Genomic DNA, 19,944 nt, shown 5'->3' with positions numbered 1-19,944 from the left:
CAATAGAAATAGAAGGAAACATTACAAAATACAACTCAAATTCAACTTCCTACTAAACCAGTTGTTAACTAACTCCAACAAGATAAAATAAAGATTATAATTTAAATAAAGGGAGAGGGATTACCACGCCAGCACCGTGGGAGGAATTTGCACACCAAACCAATCAATGTTCTGAAAAGGGTATCAACCATGTGGAATTGCATTTTCAAAATAGATGAAATAAACTTAAAAAAAGACATGCGTAGAGACCTCAATTTTGTGTGAGGATGGAATAAACTTCAAAGCATGAAATTGATAGGATGGTTAGGATCATATGATTATGTTGGCCCAATGCCAGTCTATCTCAGATAATTTGTTAGGGCAGGTTCGGTATGAGGCTATGAGCATGCACTGTTCCACAAAAAACACTCACTCACTAAAATGAGTGTTTTCAAAAAAAAATAACAATAAATATATACACACAAAATTTGTGGGACTAACTCATGTTATAGTAGTTAAATATTATGGATAAATTTTTCATGCACTGTGTGGTGTTGGAACTGTACAACCATCAAAAAAAAATTTCTGGTGAATGTTAATATGTTATTCCTCAAGGCCAAGATGGATTGTGTATCTAGTGTGTCCTATAACAAGACTTGCTTCCAAAAATTTCTACTGTTTTTAATTTCCATTGGTCACTTCTTCCAAGTAAGTTGTGGTTAATCTTTACTTCTACATCCCTAAGTGGTGAAGAGCTGGAATCAAGGTGCCAAGCCAAACCTTCTCGTCTCGATGTGAACTCTTGGATTTTTATCCGTTGTTGAGTGAGGCCCTTCCTTCCATTTTGACACCATCAGATCACTAAATTAAGCCCACTTTTGTCCATGCTCAACACGGAATTGGCCTTGGGTACGTGAACGGCTTCCAGCTGTTTAGTTGAAATCCATTCATGTGGATGGGTCCCACAAAGTGGATTCCATCTGAAGAACTAGGAGCCATTCTCGTACACTGAACTCTCCAACACGTGGGTCAAACTCCCTTCAATCTTTGCACTCACGGGTGGAACAGGAAACCTTTTTACATGCCTCCGTCAATCAAGCAATCCCATTGTAGTAATGTAACTACACATAAAATATAGTTGTAATCCAAGATCCAAACCCCACGCTTGGGCGACCCAGCAAAGCACTACGTGTCTTTTGAGCCTAACTTTGACAAAAAGATTCCATTTCAACATTATTTATTGATTAATTGAAGTGAAGTAACCGATACTTATTAGTAATATACTATATCACCCTTTCTAAACTAGAAGATTCCAACCCTCTTTTTTTTTTTTTTTTTTTAACTTTAAATTAATATCTCCACTAATAAGTGTTTTTGTGTAGGAACTAGGAAGCAAACAGTCTATATAAACTAGAGAAAACCATTCAAATTCATTGAAGTACTTCAAGTCTTAAGTCTTTTAACAACAATGGCTTTGACACTCCAGTGCTGCTTCTGCTTAGCCATATGCCTTGGTTTAGGGTTTTGGGCTTCTCAAGTAGAAGCTAGAACTCTTGATGAAATGGCTATGGTGAATAAGCATGAGCAATGGATGGTTCAATATGGGCGTGTGTATAAAGATGTTAAAGAGAAGGAGAAGCGGTTCTTGGTGTTCAAGAACAACGTGGAACGTATAGAGTCTTTCAATCAAGCTGGGAATAAATCATATAAGCTAAGTATCAATGGGTTTGCCGACTTAGACAATGAAGAGTTCAAGGCAGTTCATACTGGATACATGATGAAATCTACAGGTAATAAAAGGTCATCTTCTTCAAACACAGTTTTTATGTATCATAATGTGACTGATGTGCCAACTAGCTTGGACTGGAGAAGTGAAGGAGCTGTTACCCCTATCAAAAACCAAGGCGGATGTGGTGAGAACCTTAGCTTTGTTAATTTACGTATTATTTGCAAATCATTCATCAATACTATTGTAATAGTAGTAGTGTTTTGTTTTGTTTTTTTTTTTTTTTTAAACTCTACTTTGCGAAAATCTTCTTGTAACGAAGGTTGGTTACAACAAAATTGTAATCTTACTTTTTTCGCTCCTCATCATATTGTCAAAAGTGATTTTAGTTATTTATTATTATATTATTTTCAGAAGTTGGCATTATCTATGTGAAATGACAAGATTAACTCTGTATTAAATAAATTTTTGGGAATAAGACAAGGGGTAAAAAAGTGAGGTTACAATTTTTTAGTTCATGCCCTCGTCATAATTTCAAAAGTGATTTTAGTTATGGATAAAAAATAAAGGTTTTTAAAATAAGTTGAAAGTGACTATATTTTATTTTTACAAATTGACACTGTCTTTATGTGAAATGACAAGGCTAACCCTATAGTAAACAAAATTTGAGAATAAGATAAGGGGCAAAAAAAGTAAGGTTACAACTTCTTAGTTCATGTACTTGGTAACAACATGTACATGAACCCTATGTATATTATTTTCTTTTCTTTCTAATAAATTTGATATTACCTATCAAAATATAGGTTGTTGTTGGGCATTCTCAGCAGTTGCAGCCATGGAAGGAATTACTAAACTAAAGACTGGTAACCTAGTCTCTCTATCCGAACAAGAACTAGTAGACTGTGATATAAACAATTCGGGCTGCCAAGGTGGAATCATGGACAAAGCTTTCCAATTCATCCAACAAAACCAAGGCCTCACAACTGAATCTAACTATCCATATGAGGAAATTGATGGAACTTGCCATGAGGAAAAGGCAGCTTACCCTGCAGCAAAGATCACTGGATATGAAGATGTTCCTGCCAACAATGAGCAGGCACTACTCCAAGCAGTGGCTAATCAACCTGTCTCTGTTGCCATAGAAGGAAGTGGATCTTCTTTTCAGTTCTACTCAAGTGGGTTATTCACTGGGGAGTGTAGCACTAATCTGGATCATGCAGTTACTGTGATTGGTTATGGTGAGAATAATGATGGAACTAAGTATTGGTTGCTGAAGAATTCTTGGGGGACTGGTTGGGGTGAAAATGGGTACATGAAGATTCAAAGAGATGTTGCGGAAAAAGAAGGTCTTTGTGGACTTGCCATGAAAGCATCTTACCCTACTATATAATAATAAGTTATAGCTTATAGAATAAAGTGATGAAGGAACTCCAGTTCTTTATGTTTTATTCCAGTAATGAAAAATATGTACGTAGTCATGTCAATTGTCTGTTGGTGTTGCTTTTATAATAAAAACTTGTAAGCATGGACTGTTAGTAAAATATGGAAGTTCAAAACCTTCTTATTATCTTCTGTAATTCCTAGCTTTTAATGCATGAGAGAACCCATGAGTTAAGGAATAGAGAGAGAGAGAGAGAGAGAGAGAGTTATGGAATAGTAAACACAAAGCAGGTAGTTGAACCTTAAGAATAAGATGGGAAAACTAAGGGTGTCAAAATCAAACCAAAACCGTTTATCGAAATCGAACTGTTTAAATCAATACCATGAAACCGTTGATAAATGGTTCAGTTATGGTTTCAAAATTGAAGTTGTTTAAATAAATAGTTTAAACCGAGTTGAACTGTTTAACACTTTTAGATGTACATAAATGTGCCAAAAAAAAAATATCGTTTATTGAAATCGAATCGAACCGTTGAAATTAAAATAATAAAACTGTTTAATAAATGATTTCAAAATTAAGAAAATTTAATTAAACAATTTAAATCGAACTGAACCGTTTAAATAATAATGATAGAAAGCAGCTTGTAGTGGACCATAAGATGAAATGGAGGTTGGAGGAACACAGGAACCATACGGGGAAATGATACGGCCAATGTAATTAGTTGGATAGATAGCAAGACTTTGATAATTCCGCTTAACCATATGATCCACCTTTATTGGATCCTTGACCATTCTAGTCAATGGAATCTCTCTCTCTCTCTCTCTCTCTCTCTCTCTCTCTAGTTGCTTTTAGTGGTTAAGTTATGTTTTACTTGACTTGGCACTTGCAAGCAATTGCATTTGGACGATTAATCAAAGATTACTCCAAAATAAGAAAATGATTATAAAGTAAATTAACATAAACTAATGAAATACAGTATTAAAGACATTGGCATATTTTCTCATAACTTACAGAAAAGAAGCTTCAACCCCCCCCCCCCCAAAAAAGAAAGAAAGAAAGAAGAAATAAGCATTTTTTTCTCATAAAAAAAATATAAAAAAAAAGACATAGGCATGTATCATCTAAATTTTTATCCTCTTCTGTTGCAGCACGGTGCTATACTGCATTGTGCGGTGCTGCAGAGGCCATGTGGCACAGCGCGCCCCACATGGTGCACATAGCCTCTGCAGTCACCGCACGATGCACTACAGTACCGTGTTGTAACAGGAGAGGATAACAATTTTGTATCATCTTGTGCGTATTTGTTTGCTTATGCCATAGGTAGGATTTATTAAAGACAAGTAGCTTTGCAATTGATGAAAACAATCGATTTTTATACGAGAAAAGATTCACTTTTCTATTTCTTGTCGACTGAAATTAATATTACTTTATTACCCCAATTAGTTGGTCGGAAATGAGTCAATATTTTTTTGTTTTGTGTGTGGAAGAAGACCAGGGGTCGTCTGGGCCAATACAAGGCACTCTCAATTGGTATCAGATTGGTATCATTGTGGTTATCCGATTCCTAAAACCCTGGGCAGACGATCTTTGGATTGGCAAGGTTGGCTATTCTGAAGAGTCTCAACCACTCAACCTGTTTCCTTGCTCGACAAGTGTAAGTACCGTGGTCCTCGGGATGAGGGTTCCTCAGCCTTTATGGTATATGGCGACATAGGGTTTTGGGAGAAGCATGTGTGTGTGTACATGGATATGGATAATATTGTCAATGTATAATATTGATAAATGGGGGATTAGGATCATGCATTAAAATATGCTAATATAATGTGAAGTCGCCACCTAGGGTTAGGGCCTAAGACCCATTAAGTGTAGCCCTATCCGTTGTGAATGGAATCGGGCTACATGACTCCATATGGTTTGACCAAAGGTTCGGGTAAGGGGTCAGGTTACGAGTGTGGGAAAGTGTTAGGCACCCACCTCGTCCGGCTGAAGCCGGTCTCTCTGTATTAGATGCTACACAAAGACGAATGTTCTCTCTCTTTTATTACAAGGATGTGGGATATTATGAACTACATTCAAATGCTATGAATTGAACTAAACATAATAAACTACATTACATATATGAGAAGTACAGACTAAAACGATGAAAAACGGAAGGACTACATTGAATCAACAAGAATGCAGTAATTATACCTGTATGGTTGTATTCCCCTGGCTTAGGGGAGATAGACGAATAGATTGACGCCGATTCTTTCTCGGTAGAGTAACGGCTCTTTCTAGTGATTTGGAAAGGGGTAAACAGACAGAATAACGTCTGTAATAAAGGAGTTTTGAAGGTTATCCGTGCACAGACGGGATAACAACGCCAAGGAGCAAAAGTGCTCTATACTCAGAGGGACAATCGAAGGATCTGTCCGCCACAAGAAAACTTCAAGCACTCACACTCTCATGAGAGAAGGAGGAGAAATGAGGGTGAAAAGGGAGGAAAAGAGGCTAGGAATCACTTGGGGAGGGTCTCTCCACCCAAAATTCCCTTAGGAAATGTGGGAGGGGACCCTCCTATTTATAGGGAGGGACCCCTTCTCTCTCCTGGCCGGATAAGTCCTCCACAGTGCCGTGGAGATGTCCACGGCGCAGTGGGGGACTTTTCCATGGCGCCGTGGGTGACGTCAGCGAGCTGATGTCACACCCCCTCATGGCGCCGTGGAAATCCGATACAAATCCCCACGGTGCCATGGGAAGGCGTCCACGACGCCGTGGGAAGAGTCCACGACACCGTGGGAGCGCAGTGCCATTTTTCCTTGTTTTTGGGCCTAAAATGGGTCATTTTGTGCTCAGCATGGCCCTTGGTCTTATGGGTCAGGTATCTTGGGTCTAAAAAGAGGGAGAGTGCGTTGTCCATCATCCATGTCCCGTTGTCATCATTGCCAATTAGGGGATGACAAAAAACCGGTGTCTACAGTTTGCCCCTCTTTGGCTGAGGCCTATGCCAACAACCGAAGGGTAAAGACAAAAGACCGACTAATTTTGTCACCAAGAGCATGTACTGCTGACGCTTTGCTCAAAGGCGACAGAGTTACTAAAAATAGGCGGTTAATCACGATGAAATCTTTCGATAATCCTCAAAAGAAAAACTCGGAAGAACCAAATCTTTATCTTGTGAGCATTGCTCAAACAATTTTTGAGGGTGATACGGCACCGCTAGACCAAAGATCTGGATAAGGCACCACTCGACCCACAAGATTGAATATGAGGGACTTCACTGGGATAGAATTTTGAGGGTGATAAGGCACCACTCAACCGAAGATCTAAATAAGGCACCACTCGGCCCGAAGATCAAATTTGAGGGTGATAAGGCACCATTCAACCGAAAGTCAAACTTGATTGGTTATAAGGTGCTACTCGACCGAAACCATCAAGTTTGGAGGGTGATAAGGCACCACTCGACCGAAGATCTAGACAAGGCACCACTCGGCCCGAAGATAAAATTTGAGGGTGATAAGGCACCACTCAACAGAAAGTCAAACTTGGATGGTTATAAGGTGCCACTCGACCGAAACCATCAAGTTTGGAGGGTGATAAGGCACCACTCGACCGAAGATCTAGATAAGGCACCACTCGGCCCGAAGATCATATTTGAGGGTGATAAGGCCCCACTCAATCGAAAGTCAAACTTGGATGGTTATAAGGTGCCACTTGATCGAAACCATCAAGTTTGGAGGGTGATAAGGCACCACTCGACCGAAAGTCAAACTTGGATGGTTATAAGGTGCCACTTGACCGAAACCATGAAGTTTGGAGGGTGATAAGGCACCACTCGACCGAAGCATTCAGTATTGAGGGATTTCACTGGGGATTTTTTTTATTTTCTTTTTCTTCTTTATTTTCTTTATTTTTTTTATTTTCTTTTCCTTTTCTTTTTTTTCTTTTCTTTTTCTTTTCTTTTTTTATTTTTATTTTTATTTTTATTTTATTTTTATGTTCTTTTTTCTCTTTCTTTCTTTTCTTTTCTTCTTTCTTTTTTTTCTTTTTTTCTCTTTTCTTTCTTTTTTTTTTTCTTTTCTTTTCTTCTTTTTTTTTTTTTCTTTTCTTCTCTTTTTTTTTTCTTTTCTTCTCCTTTTTTTTTTTTTTTTTTTTTTTTGGTCCATGGCGCCGTGTGGGGGTCTGCATGGCCCCGTGTATGGGCGGCACCGTGCTTGCACGACCTCGCGTGCATGGCTCTGTGCCAGACTTCACGGCTCCGTGGGCAAACCTCCACGGTGCCGTGGGCCGCTGTCCCACGGGATCGTGGAGAATTCCACAGTGCCGTGGGCGCGATGGAGAGTTTATAAATAGAGGGTTCCCTCCCTCATTTCTTCACTCTCATTTCTGCTGCGAAGCTTTGCTGTTTTTGATTTTTGACTTCACTCCCTTTTTATTCACTCACATCATGTCTTTCAGCCGACGAGGACGCCAGTCTCACCGGGAGCCACTACTCGGTACTACCGCTCGCGATGCACGAGCTGCATGGTATCCTTCAGGGGTTACCTTAGCCGACACTGCCCGCCATGGTTGCCATTCCATATGGGGCCAGGTCAGCACTCTTACTCTTTCCCTTTCAATTTATGCATTTTATTTATATTAGCTTCATACCTCACTGCATAGATTCGAGGTAACGTCCCTACATTTTGCCTATGGCACGTAAATCTAGGTAATGCCTCTAGATACCATCCTAGGCACCTAGTGGCACGTAAATCAAAGCGAGGCCATCAGATACTACCCTAAGTGTCTTTTGGCACGTAAATCTAGATGACATCTCTAAATACTCTCCTAGGAACCTAGTGGCACGCAAATAAAAGCGAGGCCATCAGACACTACCCTAAGTGTCTTTTGGCATGCAAATCAAGGTAACGCCTCTAGATACCATCCTAGACACCTAGTGGCACGTAAATCAAAGCAAGGCCATCAGACACCACCCTAAGTGTCTTTTGGCACGTAAATCTAGGTAATACCTCTAGATACCATCCTAGGCACCTAGTGGCACACAAATCAAAGCAAGGCCATCAGACACCACCCTAAGTGTCTTTTGGCACGCAAATCTAGGTAATACCTCTAGATACCCTCCTAGGCACCTAGTGGCATATAAATCAAAGCGAGGCCATCAGACACTACCCTAACTGTCTTTTGGCACACAAATCTAGGTAACACCTCTAGATACCACCCTAGGCGCCTAGGCGCCTAGTGGCACGTAAATCAAAGCGATGCCATTAGACACTACCCTAAGTGTCTTTTGGCACGTAAATCTAGGTAACGCCTCTAGATACCCTCCTAGGCACCTAGTGGCATGTAAATCAAAGCGATGCCATCAAACACTACCCTAAGTGTCTTTTGACACGCAAACCTAGGTAACACCTCTAGATACCCTCTTAGGCACTTAGTGGCACGTAAATCAAAGCGATGCCATCAAATACTACCCTAATTATCTTTTGGCACGTAAACCTAGGTAACACCTCTAGATACTACCCTAGGCGCCTAGTGGCACGTAAATCAAAGCGATGCCATCAAACACTACCCTAAGTATCTTTTGGCATGTAAATCGAGGTAACGCCTCTAGATACCATCCTAGGCACCTAGTGGCACGTAAATCAAAACAAGGCCATTAGAGACTACCCTAAGTGTCTTTTGGCATGCAAATGGAGGTAATGCCCCCTTTTTTTACTATTTATTTAATTGTTGTCCCAATTATTTTTGCTAACCATTTGCCTTGTTTTTCTTTGCAGGGCAGCCCCGTTCCTTCGCCCAAGAAGTATTGTGGGTTGGAGGCTGTTTCAGAGTGGTACCACACTCTCTGCCCGGTTATACAGTCATGGGTGGGTCGGACCAGGTTGGGACACATCGCCACATCCCTAGCTCGCGAATTGGACAACCCGACTGCGAGGGCTCTGATAGAGAGGTGGTGGCCGAGCACCCATACGTTTCACCTTCCCTTTGGTGAGGCGACGGTCACCCCCCTAGATTTCTACATGATCACGAGATTACCCTTTGGTGGGGTACCCGTGACACTGACTCTGGAGGAGAGGGTTATAGCCTCAATGGAGCCATCAGAGCACCTGGAGTACTACAGGCAGCCATTGGGGATTACCGTTACAGGGAGAGAGATCCCCGTGTCGGTCCTGAGGGGTACCTGGGATGAGAGGGTCATTACAGACCAGTCGTCGTCCGTCCTTCAGGATCAGCAGGCTCGATGCTTCCTCCTCTTCTTGCTGTCAGAGGTGATCTTCAGCGATATGACGGGTACGGTGACAGCCGATGCTGCATATATTCGCTTCTTTGAGTACTTTGACGTGGCTGCGGGCTACGATTGGGGGGGTTCAGTGTACGCCTACTTCCTAGATATGCTAGACTATCTAGTTGTGGGGTCGTCGAACCTGATCGGATGCTGCTACGTCCTATGGGTTAGTTCTCTCAACTTTGCCTTTCTCTCTTTCCCTTTTTTATTTTTATCCTATTCTTATTTATTTGAGCTCATTTATGATTATCTATTACAGACGTGAAGCTATGAGATCCTTCGGTTCTGGGTCCCCACTTTCAGACCTGGGGATGACCCCGGAACCACCTTTCCTCGGACTACGCAGTGGCGTAAGTCCCATTTGCTCAGGAGCGGTTGCCATAAGGACCTTGGGTCCATTCGCGGCCTCCTGAACAAGTTGCAGCCTACCGAGGTAAATCTAAAGTGGTTGTTTATCTTATTTTCTCTTTTCTTCTCTTTCTCTCTCTCTTTTTTTTTGCATTAATCCTGACTCTTACTTGACAGGCTTCTCTCTGCCCTTATTTGGGGGAGATGATTTTAGAGCCGGACCTGTTTGACAGGGCCTCAGCTCTCTCCACTTGCAGGGTCCTCTTCGAGGGCCCTTGGGGGTTTGCCTTTCACTTGGGAGAGCGAGTGTCCCTGCAGTGGTCTAAGGCTCGCTTAGTGCCCTGCCCTCCTCCTGCTCGGGTCCATCAGCCAACCTTGATGGATCGGGATGAGATCGAGCACTGGAGGGTTGGTGAGCCTGCGACTGGGCTGGTACTAGCCGAGACGGACTATACCGACTTCCTTCTCCGAGAGATAGTCTACGTCCCCCTCACCTGCGAGGGGCCTCAGGTGAGATTTTCTTCATTTTTCCCTCTTCTCCTCAGATTGTTAAGCCAGCTTTTATCCTGATTTGTTTCTTTTTTTGACAGTTTCCAGGTCGCCCCATGATTCCAGGGGTCTATGGTGGTGGGGGCTCTTCTCGCGCCTCTCGAGTAGGGGAGGTGGAGTCAGGTGTTGGGCCTTCTGGAGAGGTTCCAGCCCTGCGGGTTGCTGGTCCAGATGACCACATTCCAGGGTATCATTCATGGTTTATTCGCCACCACGAGCCTAGGATGGTTGAGGTCATCTTACCACCTCCTCGGGCTGCAGACACGGACCTAGGCCTCCCTCTTCCTTATGATGGCGTAAGTACATCCAACTTTCCTAACTTCATCCATTATTTTTCAAATTCTTGACATCTTGGATGATTGTCATGTTTAGGTGGATGCGAGCTGATATGCCAACATGAGGTGCATGATGGTGAGCATGGATGAGATGATCATCTCGCGTGTGGACGCGGGCCATAGGATGGTAATGCTTTGTCTCTTCCCCCCCCCTCTTTTTTTATTTCATTTTATTTCCATTTTTTTTATTCATGCTTATCTTTTGATTTTCCTCTCTCTCTCTCTTTCTTTTTTTTAGAGGGTTGAGCTTGACCATTGTAGGAGAGAGATTGAGAGACTGAGGCTCGCAAATGAGCAGCTACAGCTCAACCTTACGCAGGCTGAGGTCGAGAGGGATGCCCTGATGGCGTCCCAGAGCGGAGAGGGGGAACGCTTGGATGTTGACGACTACTCCCCTGAGTCGTGACTGCTCCTCTTCTTTTTTGTTTTGTTCTTTTTTTTTTTGGAAGTATTGTTACAACTATGTACATTTACTCTCCTTCCCCTCTTCTTTTTTTTGTTTTTATATTTTGGTATGGATACTAGTGCAATTTTTATGTACACTTTTCCTCTTCTTTTTTTTGTACACATAAACGAATTGTGTATGAATTCATTGGATATTTCTTTCTTTGAAATACACAAGAGACTCCATCCCTTTCCTTAGAAGCACAAATTCCATTGGTAAATGGTTTCATTACATGAGAAAGGATAGAGCAATTGAGAAAGGACAAACAAACAAGTAAAGATAGGAGCATCAAATTGATATCACTTATTTGTAACATTTTTTGGAGTTCTGAAATTCTCCATCTTAGGTTGTTCCTGCCTCGGAGATACTAAGGAAGGGATATAAAAACTGGTGTGAGATAAACCCATGAATCTCACATAATTGTACCCTGATGTTTCTGATTTTTCTATCTCGGCCTTCATCCAAGGGCAGTTCCATTGGATTTCTTGGACATCTCTCTCCTCCAAATATTTCTTCCAGTCTTGGACCTTGTGGAATTTTGACTTTTTCCTTTTGATTTGATAATGCATAGGCCGGAGGTGAGGACACGGAATTGGTGTTACCAATTTTAGTGTTTCCATCAACCACGTTTGGAACACCGCCGGAGATCCTTGAAGGAAGTCTGTTCCATATTTCTGAGACTGACTCATGGTATCAAACCCTTTGAATGTTTCTGCTAAAATGGTAGGAGCGATGTCACATCCTTCTTCAATTTGCTTAACCACTTCTGCAATTATTGGAGACATGCCTTTTCCCAAAGATGCTAACAAGTACCTCCCAATCATACAGAATAAGTACGCCCACTTTCTGCGTCAGATCTGTCTTTCTTCTTGAAATCCATTGTTGTTGAAGATCTTCACAACTTTCAACGCATCCACCTTGTCATAATTGAGAACTTGCTTTACCTCCTTCTTATTCATGGCAAAGAAATCTTCCAAATTTTCGAAAAGTTGTTCTTTCTTCATGGTTGGAAGGAACAACTTTTCTCGAGGGGGTGACATCATGCAAGCCCAAAATTCTTCAATGGTCGGAGCCAGCCAGACTTTTTCGAAGCGGAATGCATGCAATTGGGGGTTCCAATACTCTGACACTTCCCTTAGCAAGTCATGATGGAGCTTGAAGCAACCGATTCTTCCCAATACTGTTAGATGGTGATCCTCTAAAAGTGTAGACCCATCCACATTCATCCGGAGAGTCCACTGGCGCAACTGTTCGTCAAGTCCTTCTTTCTTTGGTCCCCTCATACTACCTACATCGAGAATTGGGTTAGCATGTTGTGACATAGAATGAATAAATCCTTTGTTACTAACCAGCTCTAGATGACTCTACTCCTAAGCTAGGTCAAGGAATAGAAGGCCAAATGGCGAGATTTACTCAAACGTGCAAGGGATGCCGGCTGGTGAAATTTATGGGAGGAAACCAACACAATGCCCTCTCCTTTTTTTTTTTTTTTTTTTTTGAGACCGTACCCTAATACGTCGAGTTGCCTACGTATCCCTTTGGAGGAATCAGGTCAAACGTAGTTCAAATTGCTTTGCATATCTCAGACAAAATACTTCTTTAGCTGGTCCATATTGAGCAGACCCCGAAGATCTTCTCCGTCAAGATCAGAGAGTTGGACTGTCTATCCTGGCAATATAGTCTTGACTTTGTAAGGTCCACTCCAATTGGGTCGGAACTTTCCTTTTGGGTCATAGATTGGAGCTCGTTGCTCTCTAAGGACCAAATCTCCTTCTTCAATGCTTCGAGTGCGGACACCCTTATTGAATGTCCTAGCCATTCTTTGCTGATATTTCTTGAGATTGTCCATGGCCTTCATCCTTTTCTCATCCAGGAGATTGAGCTCTTCGTATCTGGCCATTACCCATTCCCCTTCTGGCAATTGACTATCGAGTAAGACTCGAAGAGAAGGAACCTGAATTTCTACCGGTAATACAGCTTCCATCCCATATACCAGAGAATACGAGGTAGCTTCGATAGAGGTTCGGATGGATGTCCGATATGCCCATAAGGCTAGTGGAAGTTTCTCTGCCCAGTCATTGTGTGTGTCTGCCATCTTTTGCAATATGACCTTCATATTTTTATTGGCTGCTTCTACTGTTCCATTAGTCTGTGGCCAGTAAGTAGTAGACTTATGCCTCTTAATGGCAAATTGGTTACAGAGATCTTCCACTTTTCCCCTGAAATGCAGGCCTTGATCTGAAATCAACTATTGCGGCACATCGTATCTACAGATGAGATTCTCTTTGATGAACTTTGCCACCTTAGCGGAAGTTAGAACTGCATAAGATTGAGCCTCCACCCATTTTGTGAAATAGTCAATGGTGACTAACACGAATTGATGTCCATTTGAAGCCTTTGGAGTTATTTTACCAACTACATCAATTCCCCAGGTAGAAAATGGTCAAGGGGCATTTAATGAGTGCAACTCTGTCGGAGGAATATGAATGATGTTGGCAAATATCTGGCATTTATGACATCGCCTTACGAAGGCAGCACACTCAGCTTCCATAGTGACCCAATAGTATCCCATCCTGAGAATTTTCTTGGCCAGCATCCTTGCATTCATGTGTGGTCCACATATTCCTTGATGGATTTCTTCCATAATGATTTGAGCCTGATCCTCATCTGCATATAATAGTTGGATACCATCATAAGACCTCTTATACAACAAGTTTCCTTGGAGGATGAATTGAGTAGCATATTTTCGCAAATGCCTCTTCTCTCTTTCTGAAAACTCTTCAGGGTACCTCCTTTCCTTGATGTAGTCGACCACTGGAGTATACCAAGGCCTTCCATCCTCGGTGAGTGTATTGACTGGTTCTCTATATGCTGGGCGGGTCCTTCTTTCTATTAGGAAGGGCTGGATCTTGTCCCGATTATCACATTCTACCATGGACGCCAAAGTGGCTAAAGCATCTGCAAACCGATTGCTATCCCTGGGTAGATACTCAAAAGAAACTTCCTTGATGCATTGCGTCAGTTGTTCCAGATAAACTTGGTAGGGCTTCAGCTTCTCATCCTTAGTTTTCCACTTTCCTTGTGTTTGACAGATCACAATGGAGGAATCTCCGTAAACTTTAATTTTGTCAACCTCTACAGACAGAGCCATTTCTAACCCACTAGCATGAGCTTCATACTCTGCTATGTTATGGGTACAACTAAATTCCAATCTAAAGGCCATTGGCAAGTAAAAATCCTCTGGAGTTATCAATAATACCCCTGCGCCAAATCCTTTTTGATTGGCGGCTCCATCAAAGTATAATTGCCACCCTCTAGTTGGTTCGGCTTCTATAGAGTGCAAATCTTCATTTGGGAAGAGGTCATCTGTTGCTCGGGAATCATCCTCTGAGAAAAATGCTGCTAGATGGTCGGAGATTGCCCACCCTTTCATAGACTTTTGAATGACATAAGTTATGTCGAATTCTGATAATAACAACAACCACCTAGCCATTCTCCCTGTCAATGCTGGTTTCTCAAAGAGGTACTTAATTGGATCCATTTGAGAGATCAACCTGATGGGATGTGACACCATGTAGTGCCTTAGGCACTTAGTTACCCAAACCAGAGATGTACATGTCTTTTCTACTGGAGCATATCGAGTTTCATACTTGAGGAATTTTCTTCTTACATAGTAGATTGCGTGCTCTTCTCCATCCGCCTTGCCAACTTGGGCCATCATTGACCCTACCGCTGTTTCTCCTACTGAAAAATATAGGAGCAAAGGTTCACCGAACACTGGAGGGACAAGTATAGGAGGAGAAAGTAGATACTCTTTGATTTTCATAAAGGCATCTTGACATTTCTCATTCTATTCTTTTGGCTCTTTCTTCCTTAGGAGTTTGAAGATAGGTTCACAAGTGGATGTCAACCGGGATATGAATCTGCTGATGTACTGGATGCAGCCTAAAAACCCTCGTACCCCTTTTTATGTTTGGGGTGGTGGCATTTCCGTGATGGCTTTTATCTTGTCGGGGTCCACTTCTATCCCTCTTTCGCTGACAAGAAACCCCAGTAATTTTCCTGCTTTGGCCCCAAACACACACTTTTGTGGGTTCAGCCTTAGCTTGTATTCTTTGATTCTTTCAAAACACTTTCTGAGGGCTACAAAATGGCCTTGTCGATCAACAGATTTGACTATCATATCATCGACATATACCTCTACTTCTTTATGTATCATGTCATGTAGGATAGCCGTGGCCGCTCTTTGATATGTTGCCCCAGCATTTTTTAACCCAAAAGGCATTACTTTGTAACAAAATGTGCCCCAGGGTGTGGTGAAGGCAGTTTTCTCCCTGTCCTTCGGGCACATACTAATTTGGTTATATCCTGAGAAACCATCCATGAAGGACAGTAGAGCATGGCCTGCAGTGTTGTCTACCAAAATGTCCATGTGGGGTAACTGATAATCATCCTTCGGGCTGACCCTGTTTAGGTCACGAAAATCCACACACATGCTGACCTTCCTGTCTTTCTTAGGGACTGGGACAATATTGGACAACCATTGAGGGTATTGGGTTACTTGGAGGAATCCTACATTCCATTGTTTGATGACTTCTTCCCTGATCTTCTCACTCTATTCCGGCTGCATCCTTCTTAACTTCTGCTTGATGGGGCGAGCCTCCGGATATGTTGGTAGTTCATATTGCATAATCTTTGGATCGATGCCGGGCATATCCTTGTAGGACCAGGCGAAGACTTCCTCAAATTCCTTGAGGAGAGAGATCATTTGGGATGTTTTGTCATTGTGGAGAGAAGCACCAATTTTGATTATTCGAGGGCATTGATCGGTCCCTATATTTACGGGGTGGGTGTCCTCTCGAATGGGTTGAGCTCTTCTTCGCTCCAATTGTTCTAACAGATTACGATGTTCTAGGACATTATCATCATCAGAAGAATAGGAAGAAGAAGAAGAAACATACTCAGAACCAACAATTTCATTCATGATAAGGGGAAGAGTACAAACAGACCCAATAGACTAGACATTTCCATAGGACTCAGATACAAACTCAGAGATAGACTTAGACAGGACTATGTTAGAGCTGGTTACAACTTCAGACTCATTAATATAGAAATATTCCATCATTCTTGCCCAATTCGCTATGGATCCTTGGAGAGGTTGTATGAGAAGAGGTGGTGCCAGTCCTTCTTCCTCTTCTTCAATGATCACCACCACTTTGAACAGCTCGTCGGTCCCTTGATCCCCTGTGACTTCCTTCTTGCTGGCTTGATCCAATTCCATGGCTATCCAGTCCACTTCATTCTTAAAGAATATTTTAAGTCCTGGTAGACGTTCGCCCTGCTCTTGATTGAACCATGGTTCTTGATTTCCACAGTAAGGGAAGTCTTCTCACTCTTTCACGAAGTACTTGTTCAGAGTCTTGAAGTATGGCGTGTCATTCGCTGCATTGTCCCTCTGCCCTGTGGCTTTCTTCCTTGGGTTCTTCAGGTTAAACCCTAATCCACAACGGTTGGCATTGGCTGGTATCTCCGGGAATGCCAGTACCCCCTGTTGGTTCTTTCCCAATCCTAATCCATGTTAATATTTCATCTTTTTCATGATCTTTACAGAGGCCTCGCTCCACATCGTCAGGAATTTCCCTAGACTCTGATCTTCTTTACTTGCAGAGGTAGTACAAATGTGGCCGATTTCAAACCCACCTAGTTGCACTTCCTGTGAGGATGAACCACCTACTTTAATGTTGGCCAAAGTGTGCCATTTTTGGGTCTCCAAAGATGGTAATTACTTTTTGGTCATATATGAACTTCAGCTTTTGATGAAGACTTGATGCTAGGGCTCTCATTGAATGCAGCCATGGTCTTCCAAGCAACATATTGAAGGATGCTTGAATGTCGATGACTTGGAAGTCTATGGTAAAGCAGGCTGGTCCAATCTTGACACTGGTGGTAAGAATCCCAATTACCTCCCTCCTGGAATTGTCGTATGCCCTGATGGTTTGACTGGACGACTTCATCTTATCTAGAGATAAACCCATGCATTTGGCTGCTTTGAGGGGCATTACATTGAGGGTGGACCCATTGTCTATCGGAACCTGGGGGACCTGATTCTTGTTACATTCCACCGTAATGTAAAGTGCCCGTTGTGATTCTTTCCTCCTGGGGGTAAATCCTCTTCTAAGAAAAAGAGTGACTGAATGGCATAAGTGGCTCCCACTATGTGAGATAATTCCTCAGGCCCCATTTTTATGGGCACTTAAACCTTGGTAAGAGCTTTCAAAACAGCTTCTCGGTGGGTTGGTGACGCCATTAATAATCCCCAGATTGAGATGTTAGTTTGGGCTTTCTTCAATTGGCCTAGTACTCGGTTTTCTGGCTCAACAACCGCCGTTGATTGGTTAGACCGATGTTTTTTCATTGTCAACTCTTTATTCTTGAAGTTTCGGCCACTCCTGGTTTCCGCCACATCTGACTCTCTTTCTTTGATGACCAATCGGACTGGACAAAAGTCTCCATCTTCTTCGTCACTATCAGTGATGATAAGAGGACCCTTGGGATAAATTCGGATTTTACCTTCTTCGCCAGATAAGGCCACAATAGACTTCCGAGCCTGATTTAGGATTCCGGATAAGGTTTCTTGCTTTTCAGCAACCTGCTGGACAGTATGAGATTCTTCTGGTATCAATTGGCTAATGGCATGAAAGGCTTCCGAAGCCACTTGATACATCTTTCTTGCTTTCGCCAATGACTTATAGAAGTTATGATCCTTCTTTCCTCCTTGAGAAATTGAACTTTCGGACCTCTCTTCCGGGCTTGAAATAACTGGGTGGATATTCCCTGTTGGGTCATTTATTGTTCCTCCCTCATTGACATGACACATATAGAAATCATCATGTGCTCTTGCCCATGCATGGTATTCTCTGTTACCCTGATATGGAGACGGAGGAGGAGTCCCGCATAGGTCTTGTGCCAAAGTTAAAGTTAGCTTTACAGAGTTTTCCAAATGATGAATTGCTTGAGGGAGCGCCCACTATTCTTTAACAAGTTCCAGCTGTTGAAGCTCTTCTTGGTACTTATCATCTTAGACCACCGTTCTCATGATCATTTCCTGGATTTTATCCACATCCCGGTGGATCTTGTTCACCTGGAATGATAATTCCCATGGTGCGGGTCCGCAAATGTTCTCATACTTTTCCAGACACGTCCTTGGTTGCCAAGGTTCCTCATCCTCCATTTCTTCTTCCCCTTCGGACACTTCATCATTGGATTCCCCGGATGCAGATTCTTGCTCACTTTCATCTTGTTCAGGTGATTGTTCTTCTTCTAACGGCTCTTCCCCTTCAACATCGATGTCCATGGGAAAAATACCCCTAGTGGGGTCATTCTGAAATTCCCCGAGGCTGATATCATTGATCCATGTGTCCCATGTTTCACTCCTTTGGGGTGGATCTGGATAGGAGAATGAATCCGAATACAAGACCAAGTCTTCTGGAGGAGTTCCGAACAGATCACAGGCCAAAGTATTGACTAACCAAGTCATGTTTTTTAGCTCATGGAGGGTTCGAGCGAGTACATCGCTCTCATTTGGCATCACTAAGCTCTCACAACGTGCTGCGAGGTTACTACACACCAGATCTAGAAATAAAGAAGTAGCCTTGTATAGGATCTCTTGAGTATTAGTGGAAACATCGAGTATATCTACGACCTGGTAGAAGGCACTCATGCTCCAACGCTCGAAATCTTTTCTAGACACCGTCCAATCACCTCCGGGGACCTCTAGAGATGATATCTCCTCATCTGATGATATGGGTTGAATAAGGCTGGTAGGATCATTATTATCATTGCTTCCGATGTTATTTACCCAATCCATTGCTTCTACTCCTTCATCCTCCATCATTGGACTTTGCTCGGCATACTCTATCCATCCCTTGTGGATTTCTCGGTCGTCTACCTCATCTGAGCTATTGTCAGCATCCCCCCTATATGGATAAGAGAGACTTCTTCGGCCAAAGCTTGTCCAATAGCCAGTGCTGAGACTGCTTTAAGGAGCTGAGGTGTGACTCTGGTGATTTCATTTCCTTCTTCTTCTTCAGGAACCAGGTGACATATTTCGGATGATGAGAAACCATACTTGCACAATGGTGTCATTGTCTCGAGACCCTCTAATCCATACTCCAAGAAATCCAACTTTCGAAGCCGATTGATGGATGCTATACCTCTGCCTTGATCACATGATTGCCCCCCTGTTCGGATATTCCTATCATAGTTGGCTCGGGCGCAGTAAACGTAAACCTGCATCCTTTCTGCCCATGCTTGCCGTGACTGCTCATCTCTTCCTAAATACCACGGGATGGGCTGGATCAATGTAGTAGGATCTTGGAATGGTGTCTCTTCCTGCAACATGTTTACTGACCCTGTAGATGACTCTAGGGCATAGGTCCCCTTCACCAGTGGTTATGAGATTTTCCATGCAGGTACCTGGTATTCTACCAATGTGGTACCTTCTGACTTTGGATGATAGAAAGGGGAATCGGGCCGATCCACTTTCTGAGACACCTCTTGTCGAATCTGTGGTTCTTTTTCCTCCTTAAGTTTCTTGGTTAACATTACTATATAGACGTGTGCCTTCATTAGCTTCCTCTTCCCGACTGGATGAATCAAAGTGGTAGGATCTACTTGCTCAGCATCCTCTTGAAGCATGTTTACTCCATGGTTAGGCAGAGGATTTGTGGTGACATTTGGCAGCTGCTTCTTCTGAATTTCAATTTTGCCCTCGTCAATCAAGTCCTGGATCACATGCTTAAGAGCTAGGCATCTATCCGTATGATGGCATTATTGGTCGTGGTAATGACAGTACAGATTGGGCTTATACCAGGTAGGTGGATTGTTCAAATCCACAGGCCTAGGAGGAACTGAATT

General features: G+C 42.6%; 1 protein-coding gene across 1 annotated transcript; it reads left to right on the top strand.

Annotated features, from left to right (window-relative positions):
• Positions 1 to 1,447: 1,447 nt before the first annotated feature.
• On the top strand, positions 1,448 to 12,418 carry LOC122639570 (senescence-specific cysteine protease SAG12-like). Its single transcript, XM_043832435.1, has 3 exons — positions 1,448 to 1,892; positions 2,509 to 3,101; positions 12,408 to 12,418. The coding sequence occupies exons 1-2, from the start codon at positions 1,448 to 1,450 to the stop codon at positions 3,093 to 3,095; spliced, it is 1,032 nt and encodes a 343-aa protein (XP_043688370.1). The 3' UTR covers positions 3,096 to 3,101; positions 12,408 to 12,418.
• The last annotated feature ends 7,526 nt before the right edge of the window (positions 12,419 to 19,944 follow it).

This window comes from Telopea speciosissima, chromosome 9 (assembly GCF_018873765.1).
Source record: "Telopea speciosissima isolate NSW1024214 ecotype Mountain lineage chromosome 9, Tspe_v1, whole genome shotgun sequence".
Classification (NCBI taxonomy): domain Eukaryota; kingdom Viridiplantae; phylum Streptophyta; class Magnoliopsida; order Proteales; family Proteaceae; genus Telopea; species Telopea speciosissima.
Note: the sequence above shows the minus strand (reverse complement) of the source record. Positions and strands in the feature narration are given on the sequence as shown.